This window comes from Fringilla coelebs (assembly GCF_963513975.1).
Source record: "Fringilla coelebs genome assembly, chromosome: 10".
NCBI classification, from domain to species: Eukaryota; Metazoa; Chordata; class Aves; order Passeriformes; family Fringillidae; genus Fringilla; species Fringilla coelebs.
Window position 1 is genome coordinate 17,086,355 of NC_140036.1, and position 27,755 is coordinate 17,114,109.

A 27,755-nucleotide genomic window follows, 5' to 3' on the forward strand; every position below is an offset into this window, starting at 1 on the left:
GCCGTGCTGCCCCGCCCAGCCATAGACTACAACTCCCAGTACGCCCTGCGCGGGATAGTGATTCCCGCCGCGCGCCCCTCCCTCCCTGCGGAGGCGCATGCGCAGTGTCTGGGCGCGGGCGGGGCGCGCGCGCGGCGTCTCTGCAGTGCGCGGGGGGGCGCGGGGTGAGGGGGGGCGGCGCCGCCATCTTGGGCGCGGGGCGGCGAGCGGCGGCGGTGGCGGCAGTGGCAGGTGAGGCGCTCCGCTCCCCCGCCTGGCTGCGCGGCCCCCGTCCCTCCTCCGGGCGGCTTCCTGCGGTTGGGCTCGTTCTGTGGCCGCGCCCGGGTGGTGGCCGAGCTGCTGCGGGTGACGGCTCTCTGGGCGCTGGTTGGGGGTTGGGGTCTGCAGGCCCAGGGGCGGGGAGCTGCAGGGTGAGGTGTCCCCCGGCTGCCCTTGGGAGGGACGCGAGAGTGGCCCCGGAGCCGGGAGGGAGGGAGAGAAGCGGGACCTCCGGGAGGGCTTTTCCTCTGCTTCCTCTGGGGGAGTGATGGGCGACCCCATCATTCGTTCGCACTTTGCTTGTGGCTCAGAGGGGTTATTAACAGCTGTTAGTTAGCTCTCTGGCTGGAATACCTGTGTGGCAGCCCTGCGGTGCTGCATCGGGGAGGGTGGGGACACGGTCGGGCTCTGTGTGTGGCACAGGAAGGCCGGCACCGATGCGTCAGATCAGCCTGAGCAAAGGTTTTTTTCAGTCGAATCGGGCTGGAACTTCACCGAAAATTATTTGTCTGTACTGCTGATCCAAACGTGAATTAGTTGGGTCATGGCTTGCACTCTGCTTCCTCCCCGGAAAACCTGCTGAGGCAGAACGCAGCGCTGCTGATGCCGAACTGCTTATTCTGAGGCTTAAAGCAGACTCCTATCCAGCGACTCTTCTGGATGCCTTTCCGCATCCGTTCTTCCCAGGACTAGGTTTTTGGATTCAGTAAAACTGCGGGAAGCATAGTCTGTGTTTATCAGCTAGCGCAGTTGAGTTCTTTCCCCACTGGGAAATGACTTGCTTTTGATCTAGTGTTCTCTCCATAAGCTGTGTGAGTGCACGATCTGTTTTCTGCTTGCTTTAGTATGACAAAGCTGCTATCAAGTTTTAGCCTCAGGCTGCCAAAATCTTAGCCTGGAACTTGCCCAGATAGGTGAGTCTGGACGGCTTCTGTGGCTTGAAAGTCTCGGTATTGCAGGCTTTTAACTGTACAGGGGCTCGTGGTGGTGTTTGGTTGGGCAGCATTTACTTGAATGCTGTCAGAGCTGTAGCTACTGTTTTTTCCTGTAGTAAAAGCTCTGTGTGTCCCTGTGAGTTTTGCTTGGAGGGACAATCTCGAATCTGAAGAGATGCTGCCAAACTGTCTATTTCCATATTTTTCCTGTCAGAAGGGAGGCATCACTCTTCTGTAGAAAATGCCATGTTACTGACATCTAGTGACAGAGATACCTGGTGTTCTTTGGGCTGTAGAGTGGCCATGTTCCAGGGAGAGCATTGGGGTGTCTTTGAAGGGTATCATGGCCAGCTGCTTCCTCCTCCCAAAAGAGCCCAGTCCTGGCTTTTGGAGAATTGACTCTTGAGGCTGTGAAGGGTTATATCTTGAGTTCTTTGAAAAACGGGGGACTGGACATGCATTCTTGTTTGATACAATCTCTTTGTTTTGTTTTGGTTTTTTGTTTTTGTGGGGGGTTTTTTGTTTTGGTTTTTTGGTTTTTGGTTTTTTTTGGTGGAGCAGCAACAGTTACCAAACAAAACAGGCTTTATAAAGAAATTTCCTGTAGCCCTCCTTAAACTCTTCTTGCCTCATCCCTGCATCAAAAAACGCAAAGTCAAGACTGTCTTTTGCACCTCAGTGTCTTGCACGGTTTTCTAAGCTTATTCTACTGAAGACCATTAGAGTATTTAAAGGCTGTTCCTGGGGCCAACTGGAGGATGGCCTGTGGTGCCAAAATATAATTGGTTTGTGAGGCAGAGTCTCCTTCTCTCTTTTAGTGAGTGACCTACTGAGTCAAAAGTTACTGGCAAGTCATGTATTATTTTGATCTTGGCAGGAGGTCGGCAGCTCAGCTAAAAGCTTGCAGGCAGAGGCACAGAATGTGAAATGCAGTTATCTGCTCTACAGTAAGAGTAGTGAGAGAAAAGCTGACACATCAGGGCACCTAGACCATTAGTGGTCTGCAGAATACAAGCTCTTACTCAAACTCCACTCTGTGCCTCTAACCTCTTCTGTTAGGTGATGCATAGGAAGCAAATCACTGTTCAGGTTTCTAGCTCAAGAGTGAAAAGCAAGTAGTTCAAACTGACTTTCAGATGCTTTGATAGAATGGGTAGAAGTAGAAAAAGGCATTGGGGCTGTTCACATCAGGTTGGGCTCAAAATATTCCTGGGAGATGTGTTAAATGCTGTACCTGTGATGTTTTACTGGAGTAAGGGAGCTTCTTGTGTTTCCCTGTGTCAGTATTTATCTCTTGTTACTCTTCAGACTGGCTGCGTGCAGTATGGCACGCAGAAGTGGGCTGTAGGAGGAGAGCCTGGTAAGACAACGTGCTTCTCTTCCTGCCCACTGGTTATGGGGATTTATGGGATTGTGTTTAAAATAGGAACAGTTTCTCTGAAACTGATGGGTTTAGCTCAGGAGCTCTTTAGCTCAGGGTATGCCCCTTAAGTAAATTATGCAGCCTGTCTTCCCCAGGATGAAGTGATTGCAGCTACTCTTGTTTAAAACCAAGTGCAGCCCATGGTCTCCTGGAAAGTGGCTAATGCAGCCAGCTAAGCAAAGCTTAGGTGCTCAGATTAGCTGGTGGGGTAATGGCATTGTTTTGAGCCTTAAGTCTTGGGTCGATAATGGCTAGTGCTAGCTGAAAAGGATGGGTTTTCTCAACAACTTCAGTTTGCCAGAGCAGCCCGACTAATCCCTCTCCTGCTTCAACTGCTGTCACTTGTCCAAGATCATACTGATTTCTGGAATGCAGAAATGGCTGCAGTTGGTGATTTGCCTTCAATACCTCTCCTGATTTCTTCCTGGATGAAAACTCAGCAGCTAATGTACCTTGAACTGCTTAGTTAGATAAGCTCATTAATGCACAGAAGTCTTACTTACTGTTAAGTCAGAACCCAAACTGTCTTTTAATAGACTACTAAAGGGGTTGGTTGTTTTACACCAGCTTATTAACTGACTTGTGATTGCTGTTTCCTGGATGTGCTCTGTAGATTACAGAAATCAGCATTCCTGTTTGCATTCAGGCTAAGTGATGTCTGTGCTGTAGGAAACTTTCAGCCCCTTAATGGGAGTGACAAAGTCCAAGTAGCTTGGTCTTGGGTTCACTACTGATCAACTTGTGTTTATTTGTACCCTGTACTGGATGGTACAAGATGAAGCTCATGGCCTATCTCACAGTGGGGTTGTGGCCAAAAGGGCTCTGCAGGTTAGCAGCAGTCCTGACATCTCCTCTTCCAGCCTTGGTCAGTGGCTGGCTGAAGGCTTTATTTTCCCCACCTGTAGTGCCAGACTCTTTTCTGGACAGGTATCTTTATGGTATGAGTATCACCCACACTGCTGGCTTGGGAAAATACAGCTGATCCCAAAGTTGCCTCCTGAGGTGTGCTCGCTGGTGGTACTACTGGTGCTCATCGAATCCAGGCACAGCTGGGGCAATAGTGTGAAACTGTAGTTACATTGTTACAGGCAGCCTAAGAACTGCTGCAGTCACATTGCTCCTGAGCAGTTATTCTTGAGCTGCTGTGTCACCAGTGCACCTCTGAAGAGAGGACGCAGAGGATTTGCTGAGTAGATGCCATGAGGGCAAACAGGCCTGGCTCAAGAGTTTCCTCAGTTTTGGCCTACACTGGACATAGAGAAGCTGGCGCGGAAGGATACAAAGAACTGTATTTGTCTGTTTCCTTAGGAAAAAAATTATGGTGACTCTGGTACAATTAGGCTGTAGGTGCATTACATTGCTAGTGACACATTTCTTTCAGACAGTTCCTTCTTTTGGAGCTAGAACAAGTACTTCTTGCCTTGCAGGTGAAACTGTAATTACTGCAGCCATGTTCCTTTTACCACTGAAGAAACCTGACTAAAAATTCACTGTTTTTCCTAAGCAACAAATTTGAGCAGATCAGCTTGTTTGTTTTTACTTGTGCAAATACAGCTAGGAAAGGCAAAGAACTGTTTCAAGGTTTACGCTGTAGGTTGAAGGTACCACTATCTGCTGGTGCAGGGAATGGTTAATGGTCTTTGTGGTGTCATGTGAAAGACCTCAGATTATGGGACAAATGTATTGGAGAAAATCACTCATTTTAATATCTGTGTATCTGGGATTTAGGCTACAATTCAGCTTAGTCTTTCATAGGCTAATGAACAAATGACTGATACTGCAGTTCTGTCTTACTGCTGATATGATGCTTTGGCTTCTCAGAGAAACCATGGAAGGATGCACTGAACAGAAACTACAGCATTGGTACTGTGTGCTGTGGAGGTTCTGAAAGAGTTGCTGCAGATAAACAGCTGCAGAGGGAATGAACTGTGCTGGTTAGTTGATTCCTTACGCGTGCCTTGTTTACTCTAAGAAAGCTCCATGCTGCATGTTGTTAATTTTTCTGCAGCTATTATAAATCAGAATTGGTGAAGAGGAAATGGAAGAGGAAGGCTGGGCTCTCACATGGTGCAGGAGGGAGCTGCTGTATCTCCACTTGATAAGTGCAGGTTTAGTGCCTCATCTCACTAGGTAGCTCCTAGTCCAGCCACTTGTTACATCCCACAATATGTGAAACTGACAGTCCAGCAACAGGATCCTGCTGCCTGAACTTGTGCTCCTGACTTCACCCAGGCATTCCAAGTGAGTGGCACGCGTACAGGATGAAGTCTGACTTTTGGAGAGCCACCTGTTTTTAGATCAGACCTAATAAACAGAGCATTTTCCATCTCTCATCGAATCAGTGGACAAAGGCAGTTTTTTCAGATACTGTGCTTTATTGTGTCTTTATCTTTCTCTGGACTCATAGTTATGGTCTGCAGCTTACCTGCAGCGGACTGACTTTGAGGGCTTCCAGTATCTCCTAGTTGGTTGAGAGAGGGATGCTTATTGCACATCCCCTGCCCAGTGGGAACACTGAGACATGATTTGAGGCAAGTATGTGTGATTCTTAGGAAAGTGCATGTTACCATGTCAGTCATTGTAGGCCCAGCTAATCCTGCTGCTTTTCTCTTATGTAACTACTGAAATGCATTCATTAAAATCTTTTTCCCAGCCTTTGTTTTTATTCATGTACTTTTTTTTTTTTTTTGCAGTTGGTGTCTTAATGCTGTAACTTTGCCACAATTGCTCTAAAGGTATATTTTATTGTTCTCATCTTCACTTGAATGAAAAGGCATTCTGAAAAGTCATTTCCATGTAATCTTAACTCCTGGTGGGTTTATAAGCGTGTATATAAGTGTGGTCTGTCTGTGATGTTCTTTACTCTCCTTTTCTGTTTATGGGTTGAAATGGAAGTATATAGGAATGTGAGCACTTGGCAGGAGGGTAGGAAGCCTACTGGCCTTAGGTATTTGTAGGAGCTGCATTCAGATGTTACTTCTATGCTAGTAGCTGCTTGAAGAATGCAGAGTGTATTGGGAGAGGGCTGTTGTTCCTAAATTAAGGTGATTAGTCACCAACTGGTGTGAATTCAGCATACATGTGGATTATCCCTGTACCTTAACTAGAATAAATCCATCCACACTGTAAGTAGAAAACAGGGCTGTAGCTACCAGTGTGGAGCAGGTTGCCATATGTTCAAGCTAGTGAAACAGAAGGAGTGAAGCTGCAAAGCCCTGAAAATGCAGCTGATGGATCATTAACCCAAGGGTTTCAGCTAGAGTCATCTTGGTTTCCAGGCATTTCGTGGTAAACAGGTGAAGAAATGGTGGGCTTTGCTCTTAAGCTGTGTCTGACAGTGAGATATTAGGCTTAGGAAACTCAGAAGCAGTGTAGAGCAAGCTCCCTAGGAAAGGCTGACTGGAGAGGAGCAGAATGAGTCATTGAAAGCTGATTGAGCAATGCTTTCTGAGTCATGTTGCTAATGCACAGGGAGCAGATGAACCCATCTCCTGTGCTGGAGTTCTTATTCTGAGGCCTTCTGATTCCAGCAGCCATGAGTCACACTGAATGTCAGTCTCAAATTAATTTCAGCTCTGTTCCTTGCAGTTCTTAACCACTGCAAGTACTAGGATCTTTAACTTCCACAGCTGATCTGTAAAGAAAACTATTAATTATTTTAAAATATGTGGAAGATTGTGCTATGTCTGAACTGTACCACTAAATCCTCATTCTAGTTAGAACGTAACCTTGAAATACAGTGAAAGGAGTATCTGTGAAACTTGAAACACAAAGGAGGGTCAAAACAAAGCAGGCTTATTTTCACTGCAGCGACTTCAAGAAGAGGCATTGTCATCTTGAAGAGCCATTCTTCTTGCTGAGCTTTAAGCAACTTTCTTTTGCATTCTGCCCTTTGTATAGCTTTCTGCTCTGTTCATAGATCTCTGAGCTACTTACTCCACCTCTTGAGTTTCCAGCTGTGTGGACATGATTCCATTAGCTGATGGAAGTAATTCTGTGTGGAGAGAGAGTGTAGTCACTCTGATCTTGTCTTGGAGGGATGTAATGCAAGTTGTGAACAAAAGACTGGAATGTTGTCCATGGTTTCCTGAACTCCCATCATGGGCAAGCTTGGTGAAGGCTGACAGAGAGCAGCCCTTCACCAAACTGAACTTGCTGGAAGTTGTGTTGATGCCATTGTGCTGTCTATGCTTGTGATGTCTGAAACTCTTCAAGATGCTGAACTGCAGAAGTTGAGCAGACCAAGGGAGATCTGATTATAATTGTGTTAAATACCGTGCGTAGTTGAGACTCCTTGTTCTCTGATGCCGTTAGATGGGAGTGCAGCGGGTTTATACTGCTTGTGTCCTTCAGCTACTGCAAAGAACTGATTGGTAGCTGGTTCACTTGGGTAGGTCATCTAAAATCCTTTCCTTACAGTCCCCATTTTTAGCCCATGTGATATTGTTGGTACCTGGAAACGCTACCAATTGTCTGACACAAATCATTAGATAAATTGTACTTAAATGTGAATTCAGGTTTCATTTTTAGAGCTGTAGAATTGTGGGTTCTTTCAGACTTGAGATGAATCCTAACTCATATGGAGGCATTCTGCTGCTACATATGAAATAATGCTCGTGCATGTCTCAGTATGGTTGGCTGCCCTTTTAAAACAAACTGTCAGAATGGTCCTGATCTTGTGACCAAATCTGTAATAGTAGGGGAAAGTACAAGCTCAGGTGTTAACCAGGGCCTCACATATCACAGAGCAGCCCCTTTCTGACTTTGAGCAAGTTCATTATCGAGTTGTTTTGCCAGTGTAGTACAGCGAGCACACTTCAGCTGGTTGGTGGCAGATCTCTGCATGCTTCTGTTTTGTACCATACAAGAATTTGCAATAAGAGCACTCCTGGTGAGTAGTCATGGCAGTGGGATGTGTGTAGATATGAGGATATTCAGAGTAGTAAGGGCAAAGTGGATCAAAGTAGACTAAAGAGGTGCAGATGGGACTACAAAATGGCATCCTAAATCCAAGATACCCAGCTTGCATATAGAAAGTGTGTGGAAGTAGCAAAGGCAATTCTGGCTTCACCTGTAGCTCTGAATATGAACCAATGCAGCTCTTAAATGTGCCAATGAAGGTGGAACCAGGAGCTAACTGGGCGGTCTGAAGCTTGAACTCATCTCCTGGGATATTTTGTATAAGGAAGAAGCCTAGCATTTCATTGCATTGATGAAGAATTTTTGAAGACTAAAAGCCTTTGAGTCATAATCTATCTACCTTATCAAACATGCTTTTACTAACATCTAAGATGAGGAAGCAGCTGACTCTGCTGCCTGGTACTGTGATACAGTTAAAAATCCTGATTTTTTTGCCTGTAACTTCAGCAAAGCTGTTACAAATATGTTCTAAACTAACATGAGAAAGCATTGCATGGTTATTTCAGACAACATTTAAAATTTGTAGATCTTCCTAAGAGAAGGCTTTTAATTTCCAATGCAAATCTTCATCAGCAATCTTCTACATGTTTTATAGTAATGCAGTAAATATTCAAATCAAGGCTTTTTCAAAATTGATTGGCTTGTCATGCTGGCAAAGGGCTTTGTCTTGTTTATGCTGCCTGTCTGATCCTGTTGCTTATCAAAGCAGACATTTCCTTTATACTAAAAATAGTGAAACAAATAACTTAAGCAGCATTAAAACCCAGAGGGAGATTATTTTTTTTTAAGACTAGGATGTGCTTTCTAGGATTCTTCTGGAAAGGGTTTGTAGGATTCTTACGATCCAGCTTTGGCCAGTTGCATAAGCTTCCTGGAAGCTGCTCTCCACAATACAAGTATTAAAAAGAATGCAAAAACTCTTCATCTTTGATTGGAATAGTCTGTATCTGAATGTGGAGGCCAGCACTGTAGAATTCTGAGTAAACATGCTTGTTTCTTATCTGGAGTGAAAAAACTAGTAAATAGGAAAGAATTTTCTGGAGTGGGCAAAAAGTTGCTTTCATTGTCATAATGTTTCTCATTTTTTTCATTGTTTGACCAGTGTGAATGACCTTGCAAATGTTTCAGCTTCTGCCTGTCTTGTTGGGCAGCTGTGTTCAGTTCTCCATGTTTTGGATTTCAGCCCTGCACATTACCTCCCTGTGGTCTTTTCATGCCTGTTAGGGCTGTGTGTGCTTTGTGTAAGTAGTTGTGAGTTTGTGGTACAGCTATTTCCTTTAGTCTGATAAATTGGGATTGTTTGGTTAACCAGTGGGATTGTCTATCAAAAGTTATAAAGTGTTATGGTTGGGAATGGAAGAAGAACATATTTGGAAAGCTGTTCTGTGCTAATTGGAGTCTCAGACATGAAAATATGTTGGTGACAGTGCCACAAGAAGCCACTGAAAAGTGGCAGAAGGCAGCCCATAGTAGCCAGAGATACTTGACCAGAATAAAAGCCAGAAAGCTTACTGCTGAGCTTTGGGAAAACTGCTTCTTTCTATTTTGACTTAACTGACTTTGGCGCTCTTTTTTTTCCTATTAATAAGCAGAAGCACCCATCTGGAAGCTGAAGGCCTGTAGCAGAGAAGTATGAGTAGTGTTATTCTTTGAGGACTCACTAGATGTAGCTAAAATGTTGGTGTAAAGGCTTAGGAAATTAAAAGTTTCTTTTTTGTCTTGCTGAAATTAAAAGTAGTGGCTGCGCTGTAAACCTTGGTTTAGCATAGAACTCACATCTGCAGTACTTCCTTCAGATGGACAGTTATTGTAGTTTATTGGGCGTAACTTCTAGAGGATACATTACTTTTGATAATCCAGAAGTCCTTTAGTCCCTCTGATGTGTGCATTGTTTTTGTATTCTCTTTTTTCCCTGACATTTGAAGTGATCCAAGGCTGGGTCACTTCAACTTTGTCATTGCAGCGTTCCTGAGCAGACGCGTATCGGTTCAGTGTCAGCATCTGTCTCTAGGTTGGCCTCTCCCTATCCTTTTCACCCAGCCCATACTAATGGGTGTAGGCTAACCCACCCAAAGACAGTGTGGAGATGGTTGTTATCTAATGCTCTGCAGTGCCCAAGCTAAGCAGTTCCTGTGGGATCACCCCAAGGCCTGCCCTGTCAGGGTTGCAGTTCTCTTCTTGGGACTAAGCCAGCCAAGTAGTTGCTGCTTGTGGGTATTATGACTTTGACCTAAGTGAATAGGAGTGCATAAGGTTCCAGGAATGGGATCTGGTGAAGTAGCTGTATATTTTAAAAAGTCTTCTCTATCAATAATATCTAATGTCTTTGGAGAGAGCTTTGTTGCTTTCTCCAAAGCAATCTTCCTTTGAAGAAAGATATAATTAGCAGTTTAGGAGGGTAACTTCTAAGAGACTATCTCCCCGTTCAAATGGCTCATGATTGTGACCACTCCAGTGGTACCTTGTAGCCAAATGGCTCTCAGTTTGAATTCTGAAGTGTGACTTGATATGGCTGCTAGGATTATCAAAGGCTCTTACTCTGATGTGTAAAAACTATGTAAAAATGGTAATAAACAGAGATGTGCTTGCTGCTAGGAACCCCGTATCATGTGGTGATAGGTTTGGTGACGTGTCAGACATTTGTATGAACTGCGTGTAAAAAGACTTAGGAATTGTGTCTGATTTGTATCTCAGTCTTTAGGGAGATAGACACTTCATAGTAGAAGTAAGGGGTCTTTAATTTTCTTGTAGTTCCAGGTCTGTGTTTTTTCTCACATTCAAGAGGTATGTTTTGGATACTTGTCCTTGAGGCTTAATCTGTCCATGCTGATTTTTGGAATGAGAAGTAAGGCAGCTTCTCTTTCAGCACCAACTTTAAGCTTTAGTCCTGGCTACAAATTGTTTCTGTACAGCCTACTTAAATATGCTCTTTTCTGCTTCAGGTATTAAGCAACATGGGAAGTGAAGACTAAAGTTCCATCATGATCGGAGGCTTGTTCATCTATAATCACAAAGGAGAGGTTTTAATCTCTCGCGTCTACCGGGATGACATCGGGTAAGTGCTTCTGTTGCATCCCCAGTTTTTGCATTTTTGTCTCATTTTGGTGCAGTAAACAACCCAGAGCTGCTTTGTTTTGCATTAGCTGTGCATGCATGTGAGACTGCAACTCAACTTGCTGCTCTAGGCTTAGCTTAGAATAAAGAAGTTTAAGCCCTGGTCACCTACAGTGAAGGATGGCCTGCAGCCAAACCTGGGACTTTATTTTGGACGGTGGGGATCTGGCCAATATTCCAAATGCTTCAGCAGCATGGACTGCCACTGTGGGAACCTACCTCACTGTAATTGCTAAAACTTTACAGGAGCAGTAATGTGAGAACTGTCTGCCGCACACTATAGCTAGGGTTCTGAATTAGTTTCAGGCACTGATGTTTAACATCAAGTACAGGCATGCAGGAGACTGTGGTCTTAGAAAGTTTTATCATGCAAGCAGTCTCATGTACTGCTACAGCTGGCTTTCTGTCCCCCAGTTTTGTATGGCAGCCTAGTGTGAAAAGCTTACATTCATTGGGTAACTAAAGTTGTGGGAAGCCTTGAAAACCTTCAGTAGATTGTAGGTGTCTTGTTGCACTTCCCTGAAGTGTTATGATGCTCACTTAGACTGGATCTGTGCAACCCTTAGGCTACTAGTTTCCAGAAGGCATCTTACTAAAAATACAGTGTCTTGTAGGCAGCGGATAGTACTGTAGGGAAGCATAAGTTATGGTGCTGCTTGGACTGAAAACCTAAATTCAAGGGGTTTGTTCACACCAGTACTCTTTCTGTTGGGTTTTCATTGGTGTCAGGCATTAGGTGGAAGTTAGTAATTAAGTTGGCAGAGTTAAGACGGAGCTAACAGAGGCAGAGCTGTGGTAGGTGCTAATTGAAAGTTCAGTGAGAGAGAGCCTTCAGGCCAATTTAGGAAAAAGTAGTTTGTACCAGGTCTCCACAATGACTAGTGGTAGGATGTGCTGCGAAATAACTTGTTGCCATAAATTACAAAAAACAGTCAAGCCAGTCTGCCTTCAGACTCCTCTGGTCTGAAGAGTATGTCCCTTCTGGTTATGGATTGTCTAGTGGAGGTTAAAAGTTGAGGTAGAACTAGTAGCTAGTCAAGGCTTGTACTGTTTCATCAAGGGAGTAGTCAACACAGTGTCTGTAATGAGGCTTCACCTAATGAGCTTTTAAGTCTCTTGGCTTGTTCTAGGTCACCTAAGGTGAAGTAGCTGTTCTAAGGTTGACTGAGTTATTCCAGGACTTCCATACATAGCTGAGCCAAGGAAGCATTGTATTTCTCAAACAGAAAGCTAGTGGCTGTTATGCTTTGCCTCTTTTCTACTGTACAAGCTCTTATCAGTCTTCAGTGCTTGTTAGCTGAAGCTCTTCAGAGCAACTCATATGACAGGACTGACTTTGTAAAGCTGGTATCACAGTGGCTGAGCCAAGCCAGTCTGGATTATAAGTAACTTTGGTGAATATTTCAGGTGTGGGCTAGGGACACTTTAACTGCAGTTTCTGGCTAAAATATTATGTTGTTTACAAACTTGAAACATGTACTAGATTGTTCTCAAACTGATGTTTATTCAAGAAGGCCTTTTGATTTAAATGGCATTATGGATGTGGAGATGCAAACTGGGGAGCAAAGTAGGTATTTTTAATATGATCTACTGCTTTTTATCTTGGCTCATTTCTCTTACAGAAAGTACTTCCTGCTGGCTGGCGAGACAAAGCTAGAAAATGGGATTTCCTGCCTGATCCTATCTTAACTTTTTCATTTGGCAGAGTGCCAAAATATTCCAGTGTTTTCTCTAGTACTTGAGGAGTTGGTCTTCCTTTCAGTGAAATCATCCATTCAGTTCTTGTGAAAGTGTCAGTCTTGTGACTTAGGTGGAGTTGGCGTTGGCTGTTGACAGAACTTGCTCCCAAGGTGCTGGATTTTTTCTCAAACAGGCCTTCAGTTTGAATTTTTTTTAAACATGTAGCCTTACACAAAAAGTTTTTATGAAATGGCTATGTCTCATCTTGTGTAATCAAGAAACTGAGAGTCTTTCCATTTCCATTAGCATTAATGCCAGATCTGTTTAAAATTTTTAATATCCTAACCCTCAGTGGGAGGTAAGGAAAGGAATAGCTATGATACTGTAGCTTGTACTCAACTTTATAGGAATTCTGTTTCTAACCAAACAGCTGAGTGATGGACTTCTAGCACACCATACAGTTCTTAGCTCCTAAGCAGTAGTTCTGAAGTGCTGAGGGCTGAACCCACCCTGCTTGTTGGGAGGTAGTTGAATAGGAAAAGAGCATAACTGCTCCCTGTCTTCATGAGTAATTGACCCATAGGACCCCTTAGTCTTGGCCATTGCCTTTGGCATTCTGAAGCCTCAGTTTCTGAGCTGGGAGATACTAAAGGTCATCTGTGGTTATGAGAACACCTCCCCTTGCAGTTTTAGGGCCTTAAAAAGCACATAGCTCAGATAAAATGACCAAAGTGACAAACAACGAGGATATTCTTCTTAAGACTTTGTTAAAGGCAGAAGTACCACAAAACTTGAACTTTCTTTGCTTGCAACTTAGAATGGCTTTGGTGCATGTAGCGCATCTGTCCGTACAGCAGCTAGCTGCATGTATAAGCAGCCTTATTAAAAAAAAAAAAAGGCAAAACACCATGCATATAATTCAGTATACCATGGAGGGCTCTGCTGTAATTTTTGAGTACCTTGTTCTTCAGTGACTTAGTCGTTGGGGAACCTGCCTGCATTTAAGAATGCAGCTCTGTAATAAAACTTCAGCTATTTGAAACTGAGCAGCTTACATGACAAACTGCATGTACTTTAAATGTAATAGATATTTGGTTTCTGAGCTTCTAATACATCACGTCAGCTTCGTGGCTCTTGATCCTTAAGGAAAAGGTGCAAGCTGGATAGAGCAGTGTCTGAATCTGCAGGATGTGCCCTATCTCTCCAGATGTGCTCCAGCTCTATCAAACTTGCTGTATTTCCTGTTGGCTGGACCAAACCAGAAAGCATCGACCCAAACACCTTCAAATGAGAAGTACTGTCAAAGAAATTCACACCCAGACTTGTAGCCCTGTCCTGAGGCAGACTGGGAAGAAGATACTTGATACTCTGCGGTCCCCAGGTGATGCCTCTGATTGAGGCTTTGGGGTTTTTCCACACCAAGGCCTGCTACCTATATTAGCAGAGCAGACTGGGTATCACTGTTGTGATACAGGTGCAGTTCACCTAGACTAAATGCCCAGTTTTCCCTGAAGTTCAGCCAAACACAAATCTGTCCATGCTGACAGCCTGACCATGGCATGTCAGTGTTGTACCTTGTGAGGGCTTCATTGCTGCTGTAGCTTGTTACTGTCCATCCAATACTACCTTGGCCTTTTGTGCCAAGGAGCAGGGGGAGGGGGTGCTGTTTGGTCTCTTCTTATCTCTTTGGATTCATTGTGCCTTGTGTGTGTGTTTCTAACCCTTTCTCTTGTTGCTGTCACTCCTCCTTTCTCCGCTGGCGCCATTTCTGTCCATCCCATCTCATTGGCTGCTGTAGCAATAGGTAAGAGACGCGTGGTAGGCCACGACTGGCACTGCACAATGGGCACCTGGTGTGCTAGCAAAGCCTCCCTGACCTGAGGCTTCTCGTCTAGTGTGCACCAGTCTGGTGACTGGTTCTGGTGTTACTTTTAGCGGGTTAGAACTTGAGGCTGGGAGGGCTAATGCTCCTGAACAAGCTGAACTTTCCTTGCAAGGCTTACTGGAGGGGAGGATTTGGGCTTTTAGATATTATTTTATAGTAGATTAAATTACTTTCTTATGGAAAAACTAAAGTAGAAATGAAATATTAATTTAACTCCAACTTGCAAACTTTCTGGAGCAATAAAACCTGAGAAGTAATCAAATGCCAAAATTTTGCTTATGGGGAACGCATTTACTGATGAAACTTCTACATATGTCCCCAGACCTTCAAGGAGCAAACACCTGCTGTGGTAGCATATGTTCCTTGGAATATCCTTTGTTTTCCAACTGTGTGTTGGATTGTTGACAACCCTCAGTGCCTACAAGCATTTGTATGCCTGTATCCTTGCTTGCAAGGATGATATTACTGTCTGCTCTCAAACGTGTTTCTGCGTACTCAGTACCATGGCCTTGATGCTACAGTCAAACCCCCTGTTCTACAGAGTGTCGGAGAGTATGAGTAATAAAGCACGACTAAATAAGTCTTGGCTTTGTGTGTAGACTGTTGCTTTAAGTTTTGGTCTTGTCATATAAAGCACTTGGGCTTCCTTCCTGTATTCTCAGGATTGGTGGGCTTAATTTGGGAAGTTTATTCTGACTTGTAGTTACAGGATAAGGAGACCATTGTGCAAGAGCTGGCATCCAGAATGTCCCTTGGACTCCTTGTGTAACAAGGAGGGCTTTTTCCCCTGTTGCTAGTGTATAGACAGTTTGGATCAAAGAGGGCAGCACCTATGGGCAGCTTGTACAGCAGTTTTTCAGCACAGGGGCAGAACCCTTGACTGTAAATGGTCCTGGACCATACAGCACTGCTGACATGTTGCACTGTGGGGACTCTGAGTCTGGATGCAAGACATCTGTTCTGAAACAGAGCAGTCTTGAGGTGACATGTAACTGGAAATCAAATGGTGATTCTAATCCTCCTGCTGCTTTGAGCCTGACATCCAAGGTGTGTGGGGTATGGAGGTGAGCTGGATCTGAGAACTAAAGCTCCCTTCTGGAGTGTACCTGGGCACTGACTTCTCTTGGGTGGCACAGGCAAAGTTTGCTGTTTTTTCCTTGTTTGTATGTCTGGGAGCAACTGCCATTGACACATACCTTGAGAGACTACAGCTTGCTTTGGGGCAAGAGTGTGAAGGTCCGGGCATACAGAATAGAAAATAATTAGGTGTTTGGTCAAAACTGGACTCTCTGAGCCATATGTTGCTAATGTGTTTGTTTCCAGCTATGACAATCAATTGGGAGTGCTGTCAAAATTAATTGAAGGGAAGGTTTCTTTGCCTTTTTACTCCAGATAGAAGTTTGCTTCTCCTTCTGACTACAGTTACACTGTAGTCCAAAACTTCCTAGAGACCAGTAGCTCTCTCTCTCCTTGAACTTGTGCAGAATTTAGTGTCTAACTCTGCTCAGAGCCTTCACTTGCTGTCTTAGAGACATCCCCAGGCACCCTCCCTAGGTGAGCTTGGTGTGTGTAGTTCAGTGTCTGACCGTAATGGCAGAAGCAGAGCTGTGCAGCCAGCTGGTGTCACATTCGCTGTGCTGACTTGTCTTTGGTGGTGCTTTCGTAGGCGCAATGCCGTGGACGCCTTCCGCGTCAATGTCATCCACGCACGGCAGCAGGTGCGCTCGCCCGTCACCAACATCGCCCGCACAAGTTTCTTCCATGTCAAGCGCTCCAACATCTGGCTGGCTGCTGTCACCAAGCAGAATGTCAATGCTGCCATGGTATTCGAGTTTCTTTACAAGATGTGTGACGTGATGACTGCCTACTTTGGGAAGATCAGTGAGGAGAACATAAAGAACAACTTCGTGCTGATCTATGAGCTGCTGGATGGTGAGATGTTTCACTTATATACTGTGGCCTATTGCACTTGGTCATTCTGAAATCCTTAGCTCAGTATGAGGTAGTAATAATCCTCGAAGTATTTTTAACATGCGTGGCAGAGTTCAAAATTACTTGTTTGGCTTTCTAATGCCACCTGTACTGCAAATGTGAATGTCCAAGTCCATAGGCTTATGCAGATTCCCTTCCCTGAAATGTTGGGAGCTGTGAACTTGTACGACTCAGACAGCTGGTACCGGTGCTCAACTTCTGAGGGGATCCTGTGTAGATGTCAGGCTTTCCTTACCTCAAGGTATATCAAGAGGACTGTCAGTAGCACCTCTAAGGCCAGCTGGTGCCCAGGTGGCTCTAGCAGTGTATGGAAGCAGCCACCTCAGGCTTAAGTTGATTGCCCCTAGTAAGTTGCCTTTTGGGCTCAATTCTGAACAGAAGTAAGTCAGTAAAACACAATGTGCTCTGTCCCAGCCCTACCTCCCCCACTCATAAAGCTCCAAATTTCACCGCAGATTTATAACAATGTCCCTTCAGCTGCTTGTGATATCCGCCTGCTTGTGTAGGTTGCCCTTGAGCTGCCCCTGTTTCACAGATCATGAGGACTTTGTGTAAGTTATGTTTCAATTTGTTTTCCAGACAAAGCACCATATGTGTGTGTCCTGGGATTCTTAGCCAAGGATCATAGTGACTGATGTTTTCCCTGTTCCCTCAGGGCAGACCAAGAGACTGCCTGTTCTCTGCTTTGGTCAGTCACTGCTCCTTCCTTGCAGGCACAGTGAGATCAAACCTGCCAGTTTGGTGTTGCTCAGTATCATGTTAGTGGTCTTCTTTCCCCTCTAAATCTCTTGTGGGTTGTTCCCTTTCTCTTTGAGGGGAGTAGGTGTGTACTGTTCACTGTGTGTAGTTAACATCTATTTTCCTCCTACACTCATCCTGCAGTGCCACTACTCAGCTGTTGTTTTAGGTTTTGGTATTATTACATCTTCATAAAAACAAAACTTGGAAAAAAAAAAGCTGCAAAGATAAAATTGCTGTGGTGTTTTAAAACTCCCTATTGTCCCTTGGATGTTTTTGGAAAAACTCCTCAGTGTGCCCTGTGCAGATGGCTATGTTAGTTGATATTTAATCCTGAGGTTTGTTGTGTTTAAAAACTGGCAAATTCATCGCTTACACAGCTTTCCATCACCCTTCATCTCCAAAGTATTGCTTCAGGAGGTCAGTGTAACAAGAACGATTCTTTTCCCTTGGTAAGGAATGCTGCAGCACCTTACCCAGAAATTCAATGTGTAAGCAGTATCTGTGCACTGATTGCCTCTCTCCACATAGTAGTGGTTAGCCTAGTTGATGTGTTTATACCTTGTAGCTCTGAACTAACCTTTTACCCTTCTGTAGAAATCCTGGACTTTGGCTATCCTCAGAACTCTGAAACAGGGGCCCTGAAGACTTTCATCACTCAGCAAGGCATCAAGAGTCAGGTAATCAGAGGAATTTGGGGTACAGCACTGTTTGGCTGGTTCATTTTTGCTAAACCTGTTCAAGAGAGTATGGTCTTACCATCTAACCATTTGCCCCCTGTGGGAGGAAGGTGCCTGAATACGTTGAGAACACCCTGGCAGGGGTGTATCTCAGTGGCACCCTCTTCTAGGTGTCCCTGCACTGTGCTACCTCATGTTCCCTGGCACACGATAAGATGCAGGAGGAAGAGCCCAGAGCTAGGATAATGTCAGTCCCTTGCATGTAAATATGGTTGCTGGCTTCAGGCTCTGCTTTGTGTCAGCGTCTGAGAGAATAAACAAATCTACCCGCTGAACCAGAAGTAGCTTTTTTGCATGTGAATCTCACTGAGCAAGTCTGTTCTCCAGTAGAGCTGTCAGGATTTCATGCCTGCCTTATAATGAAGTATTCTTCAGCCTTGTGAATCTTGCTGTGAAGTCAGGAAGCTCATGTTGCTCTATCTCTACCTGAAACTTCCTTGCAGGTCAGCGTACAGCCTGAGCTTTCTTAGGTTAGAGATGAGAATCTCTGCTGTGCTTTTAGCATAGTGTTAACCCTTGCAACAAAGTTTACATAGAGTTAGAAGATAAAGGATATGTTGGGAAAAAGATGGTTAATTGGACTGGTTTGGGAAATGTGTTTAAACTAGTTCTAATCCTACTCCAAGTACAGCCCTCAAAACTAGGCTTCCTGTCTCATAAGCTCATGGTTAACCTCTGAATTCAAAGGAAACTCATAGTCTGTTTCTCATGTCCCCAAGGAATCTTGTCTACCATGTCCATCTGACACAGCTGTGCAAGTCAATAATAAGACCTTAGCCTTAAAGTTAGTCCTCTCCCCTGCACAGCAATGAGTCAGAAAAAAAAAAGCTGGGAGTCCATAGTGAGTGTCCATAGTCTGTGGTAGAGTAAAGCCTCAGCCTCAGCTACAAACAGAAGCAAAGGGCTAAACAAGAGCCTGCATAGTGATTGTTCTTGTTTAGGTTAGCAGAGGTCAGTCTCTGGAGGCTCTGTTTCAACGCAGTTCATCAGCACTGATTTCCTGAGAATTCCTTTTAAACTTTTAATCTAGTAGTAAGACTAACTGCATTTCAAGAGGAGGTGAGAGAGAGAAGCTGCCCCTGAGCAACATATTTCCCGCTAGAACAGCAAACTGTTTTGCAACATGGCCAGATGCGAATGCATCCGGTCGCGGTCCCCATCACAAGTCCTAGTGTAAATCTCTGGCCTTCTGCAGTCTGACAGTTTGGGCAGTCAGCACTGAAGATAGCTGAATCAGCTCCTGTTCCTAGGAAAACTCAAAACTAACCACCCTTCACACTTCCTTCCCTTTTGCTCTTTTTTTTGCCTTTGTTAGTTTTAACAAACCTTTGCGCTTGTTTGTGTGCAAACCACTGTCGCAGCATCGTGCTTAATTCAACAGCAGGTTTAGTCCTTTCCTTACAAAGAGGAGTATGGCTTTCAGTTTTACACAAGTAAGCAGTTGTTCTGTTCAGTATTGGAATTTTGTGCAGCCCAGTTCAAAAACCAGAATTAATCTATTGCAGGCACAGGATGGCAAGGGCACCAGTTGAAGCAGTACCTGCCATGTTTCCTTAACTGCTCTGTACTCTGGTACTTCTAGCCTTCAGCTCCTCATTGACTTAGAGCCAGTTCACATAGGTACCCAGGACCAAAATCTGTGTCTGAATCATCTGGCCTATAATCTGTGTTTCCTGTCTTCATGTAGTTTCTGGTGATGCTTTCCTTGGGCTTGTGTCCTGAGGAATTTAAGGAGCAAAATCTACTTACGGCAGACTTTCCAAACTCAGCTTTTTGACTTTGTTCTCAATGAAAGATTGGAGGTGTACTGAGCTGCTGTGCTCTGAGTGCCTTCCCTGTATGGCTACAGTGATCTTTCCAGAGCAGGTGATCTTGAAATGCAAGATCTGTTTTATTCTTTTTGAAAACGTGTCTGAAACTGCTGCACTGCTTGCCAAGGAAAATAGCTGTGTGCTCTGGCAATGAAGTGATGTGTCACACAGGATTTTAAAGGTCTTGGTATGCAACATAGTTTTACTTCTAGTCCCTACACTTGAAGTAGCCCACTACTCAGATGGCAGGACTGCAGGCTGTACTGTAGCAGAACTGATGAAGCAATTGGCTTGAATATCTTCCTCCAACAGATGCTAAACCTTGCTCTTACAGCTTGAGGTAGCTGTGCTTCATGTGCTGTTCTCACTCTTAAGATGCTATCTGCATTTGTCCAGGCTTTGCTAACTAGATGTACACTGAAATTTTCTTCCCTTCCAAGTGATTTCCGGGCTTGTGAGTTGGTCAACTCTTAGTTACAGTGTTTCTCCAAACTGTAGATATTCTTTAGTGCTAAAATGCTGGTGTTACATTTAAAGTGGGCAGAGGGCCGCCACCAGCTGGAAGATGCCAGGAAACATGCTGGTAGCTAGCTGTCTTTAACCTAGTCACCATGCTGGCAACTCAGCACAAGGTGGGTATTCTTGGGCCATTTTAGCTGATTTGTCCAGCTCTGAGAAGCACCCACTCCTGAGAAATTCCAGACCCAGGTGTCTTCAGTGCCTCCCTTAGGGAATACTCATGGTGCTGGGTCTCAACTTCAGCTGCTGCTTCCAGATCCATCCAGTTGCTTTACAGAGCAAGTATCAGATCAGGGTACTGGTGCTGTTGCAGGAGATGAGAATGTCATCATGTGATCAATGTCCCTTTGGAAGACAGAGCACTGGGTATTAAATCTATGTATTCTTCTGAAGCCTGAACAAAGCATTGAACAAGACAGTGCTTTTTTTTTTTTTGTGGGACAGACAAGAGGGGTATTTTGTGTACTGTATTGAGCACTTACCTAGGCAGTTCTCATGGGAATATAAAACTCTGTCTCTTAGATGATGAGACAGTGCTTGTGTTTGCTCAGGAGCTGGTCCTGTCTGTGACAAGAGCATGCGTGAAGCTGAGATCATGTACTGCCACCCTGTGGGCCTACTGCAGGGCTGCTATGGGAAAACCCCCTTGTGTCTCATGCAGTTGTTGTGTGGAAGAGCAGAATTAACAAGGATATCACTTTATAGAGTACCCAAAGTGCCTGTTATTTCCCGTAGTCTGGGCATCTGTGACATGGTAGACATCCAGGATTTGCATTAGGAACACCAGCATGAGTCTGTTCTGCAGAGAAACATTATTGGGAGTGGTATTTTGCCTGTCTCTCCCTCTGCTCCACCTTGCGTTTGGATTGTCAATAATGGGCCAAGTCTGAAAAATTAATTTCACTGCTTGGAGTGCTGGGTTTCCTGCAGGGAGCTAAAGGTCAAAACCCCTCATCTTGTTTGTGCTAATTAGCTCCCTAATTAACAAAGAGCTGACCTGCTTTTTTCCTGTCCTCAGGTAGCCTTAAGCCTAATCTGCCTCTTTCTCCCTTCCTCCCTTCTCTTGCTATTGACCTGCTTGCCTGTTAACCCTGTCTACACTGCACTTGCTACTCTACACCTACTTCTTGACTTTCTGCGTGTGACTGGACCCCACCTCTAGCATCAGGTAGGAAATCTCTCTGTGCCTCTCAGCACAGCCCTGGGTACTTTTCAGAGGCTTAGAGCTTGGCTGCTGTTAGATGCATTTTGGGTTTGTGTTGGTATGTAACTTTTATGACTGTAGTTATTAAGAAACAGGCCTTGGGGATTAGCTCTCCTGTGGCCCTGGCGTTTCATGTTGGATAAGGGTGTGAACTGCTACATCAATCCGTGTTAAGCTTCTCTGCTTAATATGGATTGATGTGACAGTCTGAGATATGATTTGAATGCCATTAGTGGAGCCCATGCCTCCCTGCACTAAGAGGTAGCCTGATAGACTTGCTAGCAAAACAGAACAATATTCCTTGCATTGCTATGGCCAGTTCTTGGTTAGGCATAGAATTTGATGTTCTGAGGAAGGAATCACCAAATCATGTGAGGTGTCACAGCACCCGTATCTAAGTGACAAAAACTTTTATGTGTGCTAAATGGCAAGTGTTTACTCTTAGATTCAGAGCAAGGTTTCTTAGACTTTGAATTTATTTATGTCTAAGATGTCATTTCTTCTCTTCAGACCAAGGAAGAGCAGTCCCAGATCACCAGCCAGGTGACTGGACAGATTGGATGGAGACGTGAAGGAATCAAATACCGTCGCAATGAACTCTTTCTTGATGTGCTGGAGAGTGTGAATCTCTTAATGTCCCCACAGGGTAAGTAGGTGGTGTTGAGCTGGCATCCTTCTCCTGCTCAGGGTTTGTGAGTGGTGACTCTTGTAAGTGTTCTGAACTGTGGTCTTCTCTAACCAGGTCAGGTTTTGAGTGCCCATGTCTCTGGCAGAGTGGTGATGAAGAGTTATCTGAGTGGAATGCCAGAATGCAAGTTTGGCATGAATGACAAGATTGTCATTGAAAAACAGGGCAAAGGGACTGCGGATGAAACGGGGAAAAGGTAAGAGGTTTGGACCTCGTGACCACTTGCCACCAGGGACTCTTATGAAAGGGCAGCCCTTAATAGCATTTCTGATCTGACAGACTAAAAGCTGGGTTTTTTTTCTTCCCTTCAGATGGTACTGCTATCTTTGGGTAGATCAGTTGTCATGCAAGCTACCATCCTGAGGGCCTCAATACAGAGGGCTTCTCTACAGCTCTTTATTCAAACATAGTTCTAAGTGTAGAGTTCTTGCACCTGGAAACACTTCCCCAAGATGGATTCTCCTGTAATCTGTATCTCTAGCTGTTTTGCTCAGTGCTCTTAATCAGAAAAGCAGTAGCAGTGCTCCCAAGAAATAGTGAAAGAATCCTTCTGCCTGCTTTACCTGGACTGTTCCCACAAAGTAGAACAAAGACTGGGGAAGCCCCTCCTGCTTTACAGGTGATCAGTGGTTGTGTGAGTAGGAGGCACATCATTTCTGAGAGCCCAGCTACTCTCCCTCCCAGCTGCACCTCAGTCAGTACCCACGTTGAAGCTGAAAACAGCTCTTAACAGTTTCTCCAGCTTTCCTGCTTGGGGTGAAGAGATAAAAGCAACGGGACTGCCACTTTCGTCTCACTAACCATTTGCAACTCATCTGTATTTCTCTTGGTTGTCTTTTTTTTTTTTTTTTTTTTGCTGACCCCCAGTGAATTGGGAAGGTAGATAATCTGCTTCAGCTTTGTGTGCACTCTGCTCTCCCTCTGTCTCTTGCTTTGTGTGACTTGTGCATGTAACTTGGATCTCAGACACTTTCCATGATGGTTCCTGTAAATGGAGCTGAGCTGCTATTTGCCTTTTCTCTCAGAACCAAGCCAAGAGCTATCACTTCACTGTCACCTTTAAGCCATCTTCCCTGTACCTGAATTGAGCTAGTAAAATTGCAGGTTGAGCCTGAGATGGCTGATGGGCCCAGTGAGGGTTTACTCCAGTGAAAATACCAACTGCACAGGCCTTGAAGAGTCAGTACACTGTCCCAAAGCTCCTGTGCCAACTGCCTTTGCCAGTAAATATGCTTGTTTTTTGAGTTACAGAAGTAAAATGAACAGGGATTCTTGGTAGGTGGTTCTGTGATTATCCAGCTTGGAGACATTACTCTCCAGGAGCATTTTGTTATGAGGTGACCAAAAGGGACAGCTGCTATCAACTGCTTTTTGGGATCTAGCTTGTGGCAAGGCCAATCTTGAGTAATGCGCCTGAGACCTGGAGCAATCCTAAGCAGAGAGCTTTCTCAGCTGTTTTGCAAAGAAATAGAAATCAGTTGACTAAGATTGGTTGTCATCTGGGTAGCAGATTAGGAAATACTAACTCCTCCCTTTGAAGCACAAACCAGACCACTGGTGGTTGTGTAACTAGACAGCCAGTTAGCCTGGGGTCAGTCTGCTTCCCCTTGGTGTAGGTAGTGGTGGTTCCTAGGAGAGTTAAAGCTGCTGTCATTCTCACACTATCTTGGCATATTGGCATGGTTGTTCTGTTGCTTCCAGCAATTGAGGCAGCCTCGATACCATAGTGATACACTGTTGTACCTTCTCTACACTGCTGCCTCTTCTGTTGCTCCTGCCTTCTGGTCCCTCTCAGTAGCTGAGGGGTTTTGGTTGGCCTAGGACCTGTATTTTCAGGAATTAGTACCTGGCACAAGTTCAGTGCTGGCAGGTTAGGCTGGTGCACATACATGGACAGGTGGTAGCTCATCAGATTTTTAGGAGAGATACAGACTTGTATGTCACAATGTCATGGTTTTGGTTCAGAATCAAACCACCTGCTGGCAGAGTGGAAATGAACAGCTGTGAAGAGATTTCTGAGCAGGAGGACTCTGAACCTGGCATTTCCTGGCTGTGTGGCAGTGGGATAGCTTTGTGGACAGGAAAGTGTTTTCTCTCCTTTGAACTGTGCTGTGGGAAGACTTGGGCTGGCAGAGTTGCCTTTGCAGTACTGAGTGCTGCTGGCAGGCGGACCCAAGCATTGTTGTGCTGGCTATGACAGAAAGGTACTCTTCTAAGCTCTCTTCTCTTTGAGGAGAGGAGGGAGAAAATTCTTTCAAACAAGCTTCCTGAAATAAGATTTTTGTGGTGGTGAAACAAGGAAAGTCTGAGCCAAGAGGCTGCTGTCCCCTAAATCTCTCCCTGCCTCCCCATTTCCTGGACACCTGCGATGGCAACATGCTCTGTAGAGTAGTTTCTGCCTGGACAGATTTTGACTGCACCAAGATACCAGAGCTGCAGCTTGTGCTTCTCTAACTGTGTTTTGTGTTTTTAGCGGCAAACAGTCAATTGCCATTGATGACTGCACTTTCCACCAGTGTGTGAGGCTCAGCAAGTTTGATTCCGAGAGGAGCATCAGCTTCATTCCACCAGATGGAGAATTTGAGCTCATGAGGTACTGTGGGTGGAGGATGAGCAGGCTGGTGTTGGCATCTGCTGGCTGCTACAGTAGTGTTGGTGCTCCCAGGCAGACTTGCAGCCCTTGAGCACTTAAGAAATACACACCACCCCCTTTTCAGAGTGGAATCTGTAGGGCGTCCCACAAATCCGTCTGTTACAAATGTGGAAGCCCAGCTGTGTTTAGTTTTCTTTGCCATAACCATGGTGTTGGATTGGGTTTTCTTGCTTTTGAGCTTCTGTCTGTTGTTTTTAGTGTTTAATGCTGGTGTCCTTGAACAAGGCTGTTAGCAGCAACCAGATACAAAACTTGAGACACAAGAAATCATTGCTGCCCTACAGCAGCATGGATCTTAACTGCTATGTTTCCCTTTCTGGCTGATGTTTCCAAGCTGTTTGGCATATTCAGAGGCTATCTCTTTAGGAGGATGATACAGTTTGAGGCGTAAGGGAGTTAACTCCTCCTCAGAGTTCACTGTAGCTTCCATCCCTGCAGATACCGAACCACGAAGGACATTATCCTTCCCTTCCGTGTGATCCCACTGGTGCGGGAGGTGGGCCGGACCAAGCTGGAAGTGAAGGTGGTGATCAAATCAAATTTCAAACCTTCCTTGCTGGCCCAGAAGATAGAGGTAAGAGAAAAAAAAACAACTGTGGTATCTTGTGCCTGGAAGTCATGCCTCTAGTTATGTCCACTGTGGTCGAGTTCTCACAGATGAGTCTTCAGGCTTGAACAGGGCTAAAAAAGCGAACTGATTTATTTCTTACATGTGTGGTGCTGCTGTTTTGTGGGAAGGAGGTGCTGTAGAGTAGGGAGATGGAAGCTATTTTTATTTGCACAGCTGCATTGGCAGGGGCCTCATTCCATCCCTGCAGCAATTGTTCACTTAATTCCTCAGCCACTGTGAAAATTTCATGTTCTTCTGTCTGCATGATCTGATGGTGTGTCAGACAGGCAGCAGACTGTGAGCTGTGTAAGACAAGCTAGGGCTGGCTTTGCAGCTTAGTTCCCATCTGAGAAGGCTTACTGCTGCAAGGCTGGGCTGTCCAGAGCCTGCTGCAATGCCTGGCATCCTTACTGAGCTCATCTTCCCAACATTTCCCAGGATTCCTGCAGCATGGCGATCTCTGCCCTGTTCCTTACCAACTTCGTGTATTATGGAACTGTGAACGTGTACTTCAAAGCAAGAAACTGGAGAACTAGCCTAGGATGCCTTGTGATAGCTGATGTTCTCTGGGCCCTGAGCTGGGAGAGAGACGGCCCAAGGGGTGCAGGACAGACTGTCTGAGACTGCCCAGAGTGCCCAGGCTGCAATCTCCTTGCCCCCGCTTACCAGACTGTGCCTTCCAGGTCCGGATCCCAACGCCCCTCAATACCAGTGGAGTGCAAGTCATCTGCATGAAAGGGAAGGCGAAGTACAAGGCCAGTGAGAATGCCATTGTCTGGAAGTAAGTGAGTGTGGTGGGGCTGGCCTGCAGGGACAGGCCTCTGGGAGGCAGGGTCTGTTCACTGCTCCTGTCCACCCTGAGATGATGTAGTGATGGGGAGCATAAACCCTGGCACCTTCTCACTTCTGAGCTTTCTCCAATAGGATAAAACGCATGGCTGGAATGAAGGAATCCCAGATCAGTGCGGAGATTGAACTGCTGCCCACCAACGACAAGAAGAAGTGGGCTCGGCCTCCCATCTCCATGAACTTTGAGGTGAGTACCTGTCTGCCTTTCAGGATGCACGCAACCTTGGAGAAGCTTTGTCAGTCCCTCTTGGGAGTTATGCAGGTTTGAGCATCCCCTGTGACAAGCTGCCTGGTGAGGTCAGCCAGATGGTAAAGCTAATGGAAGAAAATTGCCCTTAGAGCCACAGGAGTCTGTGCATTCAGGGAGCAGTGGCTCTTGATGTCCGCTTCTAGATGCGTTGCCCAGGGGTCCTCTGACGTTTGTGTATGGAGAGCATCTTACCCCCATTCCAATGCTCTCTGTTGCCTTTCCCTCTCTCAATAGGTCCCATTTGCACCCTCTGGGCTGAAGGTGCGCTACCTGAAAGTCTTTGAGCCAAAGCTGAACTACAGTGACCATGATGTGATAAAATGGGTGAGGTACATCGGCAGGAGTGGGATCTATGAGACCAGATGCTAGCCCCAGCAGGCTAGCAGGCTCCCTCTTCTCCAAGCCATGCTCTGCCTCTCCTCGGTCTTCAGCTACATTCAGAGATGTCTGCCTGGCCCCTCGACGCAGATTGAAAGACCCCGTGGCTCACCCCGGGAGTGGACTTGCCTGCCTGTGTTCAGTTACCACCCACGCTGCAGATGAAGTTCAGAACCCCGTCGTGTGCAGGGGTGCAGTCAGCCTCCTGCTCCCTGTCCCAGGGTGGGCAAGGGCTAGTCTAACTCCCATCTTCTCGTGATCTTTCTAGGGAACGTCCACCATTAAACTCCTCTTCTGTTGGTGTCTCACTACTTGCATCATATCCTAGTATTTTTGAAGTTCTTGTGCATATGTACTCGTAGAATAGACCTAAACATAGACTGGACAAATCTGAGTTGAAGTTACCCTGGCTTCTGTACTAGCTATTGCTGTTGTGGTAGATGTTGCTGGCCAGTCTGAGATGTCTGGGGTGGTGAGTTTGTTGGGCCCTCACCAAAGGAAGATGGTGGGCTCACCAGATCTCACCACCACCTTATTTCTTGCAAAGTTGTCAGTATAGAGTCCTGCTGTGGGAAGGTTTGTGACCAAAAAGGATGATGAGGGTTTAGGCTCTTGCTGGTGTGTATGTGGGTGGCACAGCATTTCAGATCCTTGGAGCATTTACCCCTACCCACTGCTGGCTTGAGACAGTCTGTCCTTTCCAAACAAATTGGAGACATGGCCCCACTGTCCCAGGGAGTGTGGGCCAGCTGAACTCTGTCAGGATGTGAACAGGGTGATCTGTCCTTGGGGAATCTCAAATGCAGTTGGCAGTAAGAGCACCCTGACCCACCCTGCCCTCTCCACACTTCTACCAAATGCTTCTGGGCCATAGGAATGCTGCTGCAACCCACAATCCTGCTTCTGGTAGTGTGGTCTCCATTTTGTACACTTTGTGATTTGTCCAGCTCTGAATCTAATAAAGTATGTAGAATGGAGAAGGCTGCCTGTGCTGCTGTTTGCAACTGGTGCTGCAAGAGCCTGGGCTGTGCCCTGGGCCTGTGCCACAGTGTCTGGGGGCTTGCTTGTGCTGCTTCCCCAGCCCTGGGCTGCTTGGGGGCTAGTAGGT

At 45.5% G+C, this 27,755-nt stretch overlaps 1 protein-coding gene across 2 annotated transcripts; it reads left to right on the forward strand.

Annotated features, from left to right (window-relative positions):
• The first annotated feature begins 162 nt into the window (after window positions 1-162).
• On the forward strand, window positions 163-27,646 carry AP2M1 (adaptor related protein complex 2 subunit mu 1). Of its 2 annotated transcripts, XM_084212459.1 has the most exons (12): window positions 178-231; window positions 5,310-5,351; window positions 10,479-10,591; window positions 15,882-16,147; window positions 17,543-17,625; window positions 21,730-21,865; window positions 21,962-22,103; window positions 24,381-24,500; window positions 24,999-25,134; window positions 25,854-25,951; window positions 26,095-26,206; window positions 26,504-27,646. In XM_084212459.1, exons 3-12 carry the CDS (start codon window positions 10,518-10,520, stop codon window positions 26,636-26,638), a joined length of 1,302 nt encoding a protein of 433 aa, XP_084068585.1. In that variant the 5' UTR covers window positions 178-231; window positions 5,310-5,351; window positions 10,479-10,517; the 3' UTR covers window positions 26,639-27,646. The 2 variants fall into 2 exon arrangements, with proteins under 2 accessions (XP_084068584.1, XP_084068585.1); XM_084212458.1 differs by lacking the exon at window positions 5,310-5,351 and having other exon boundaries at window positions 163-231.
• The last annotated feature ends 109 nt before the right edge of the window (window positions 27,647-27,755 follow it).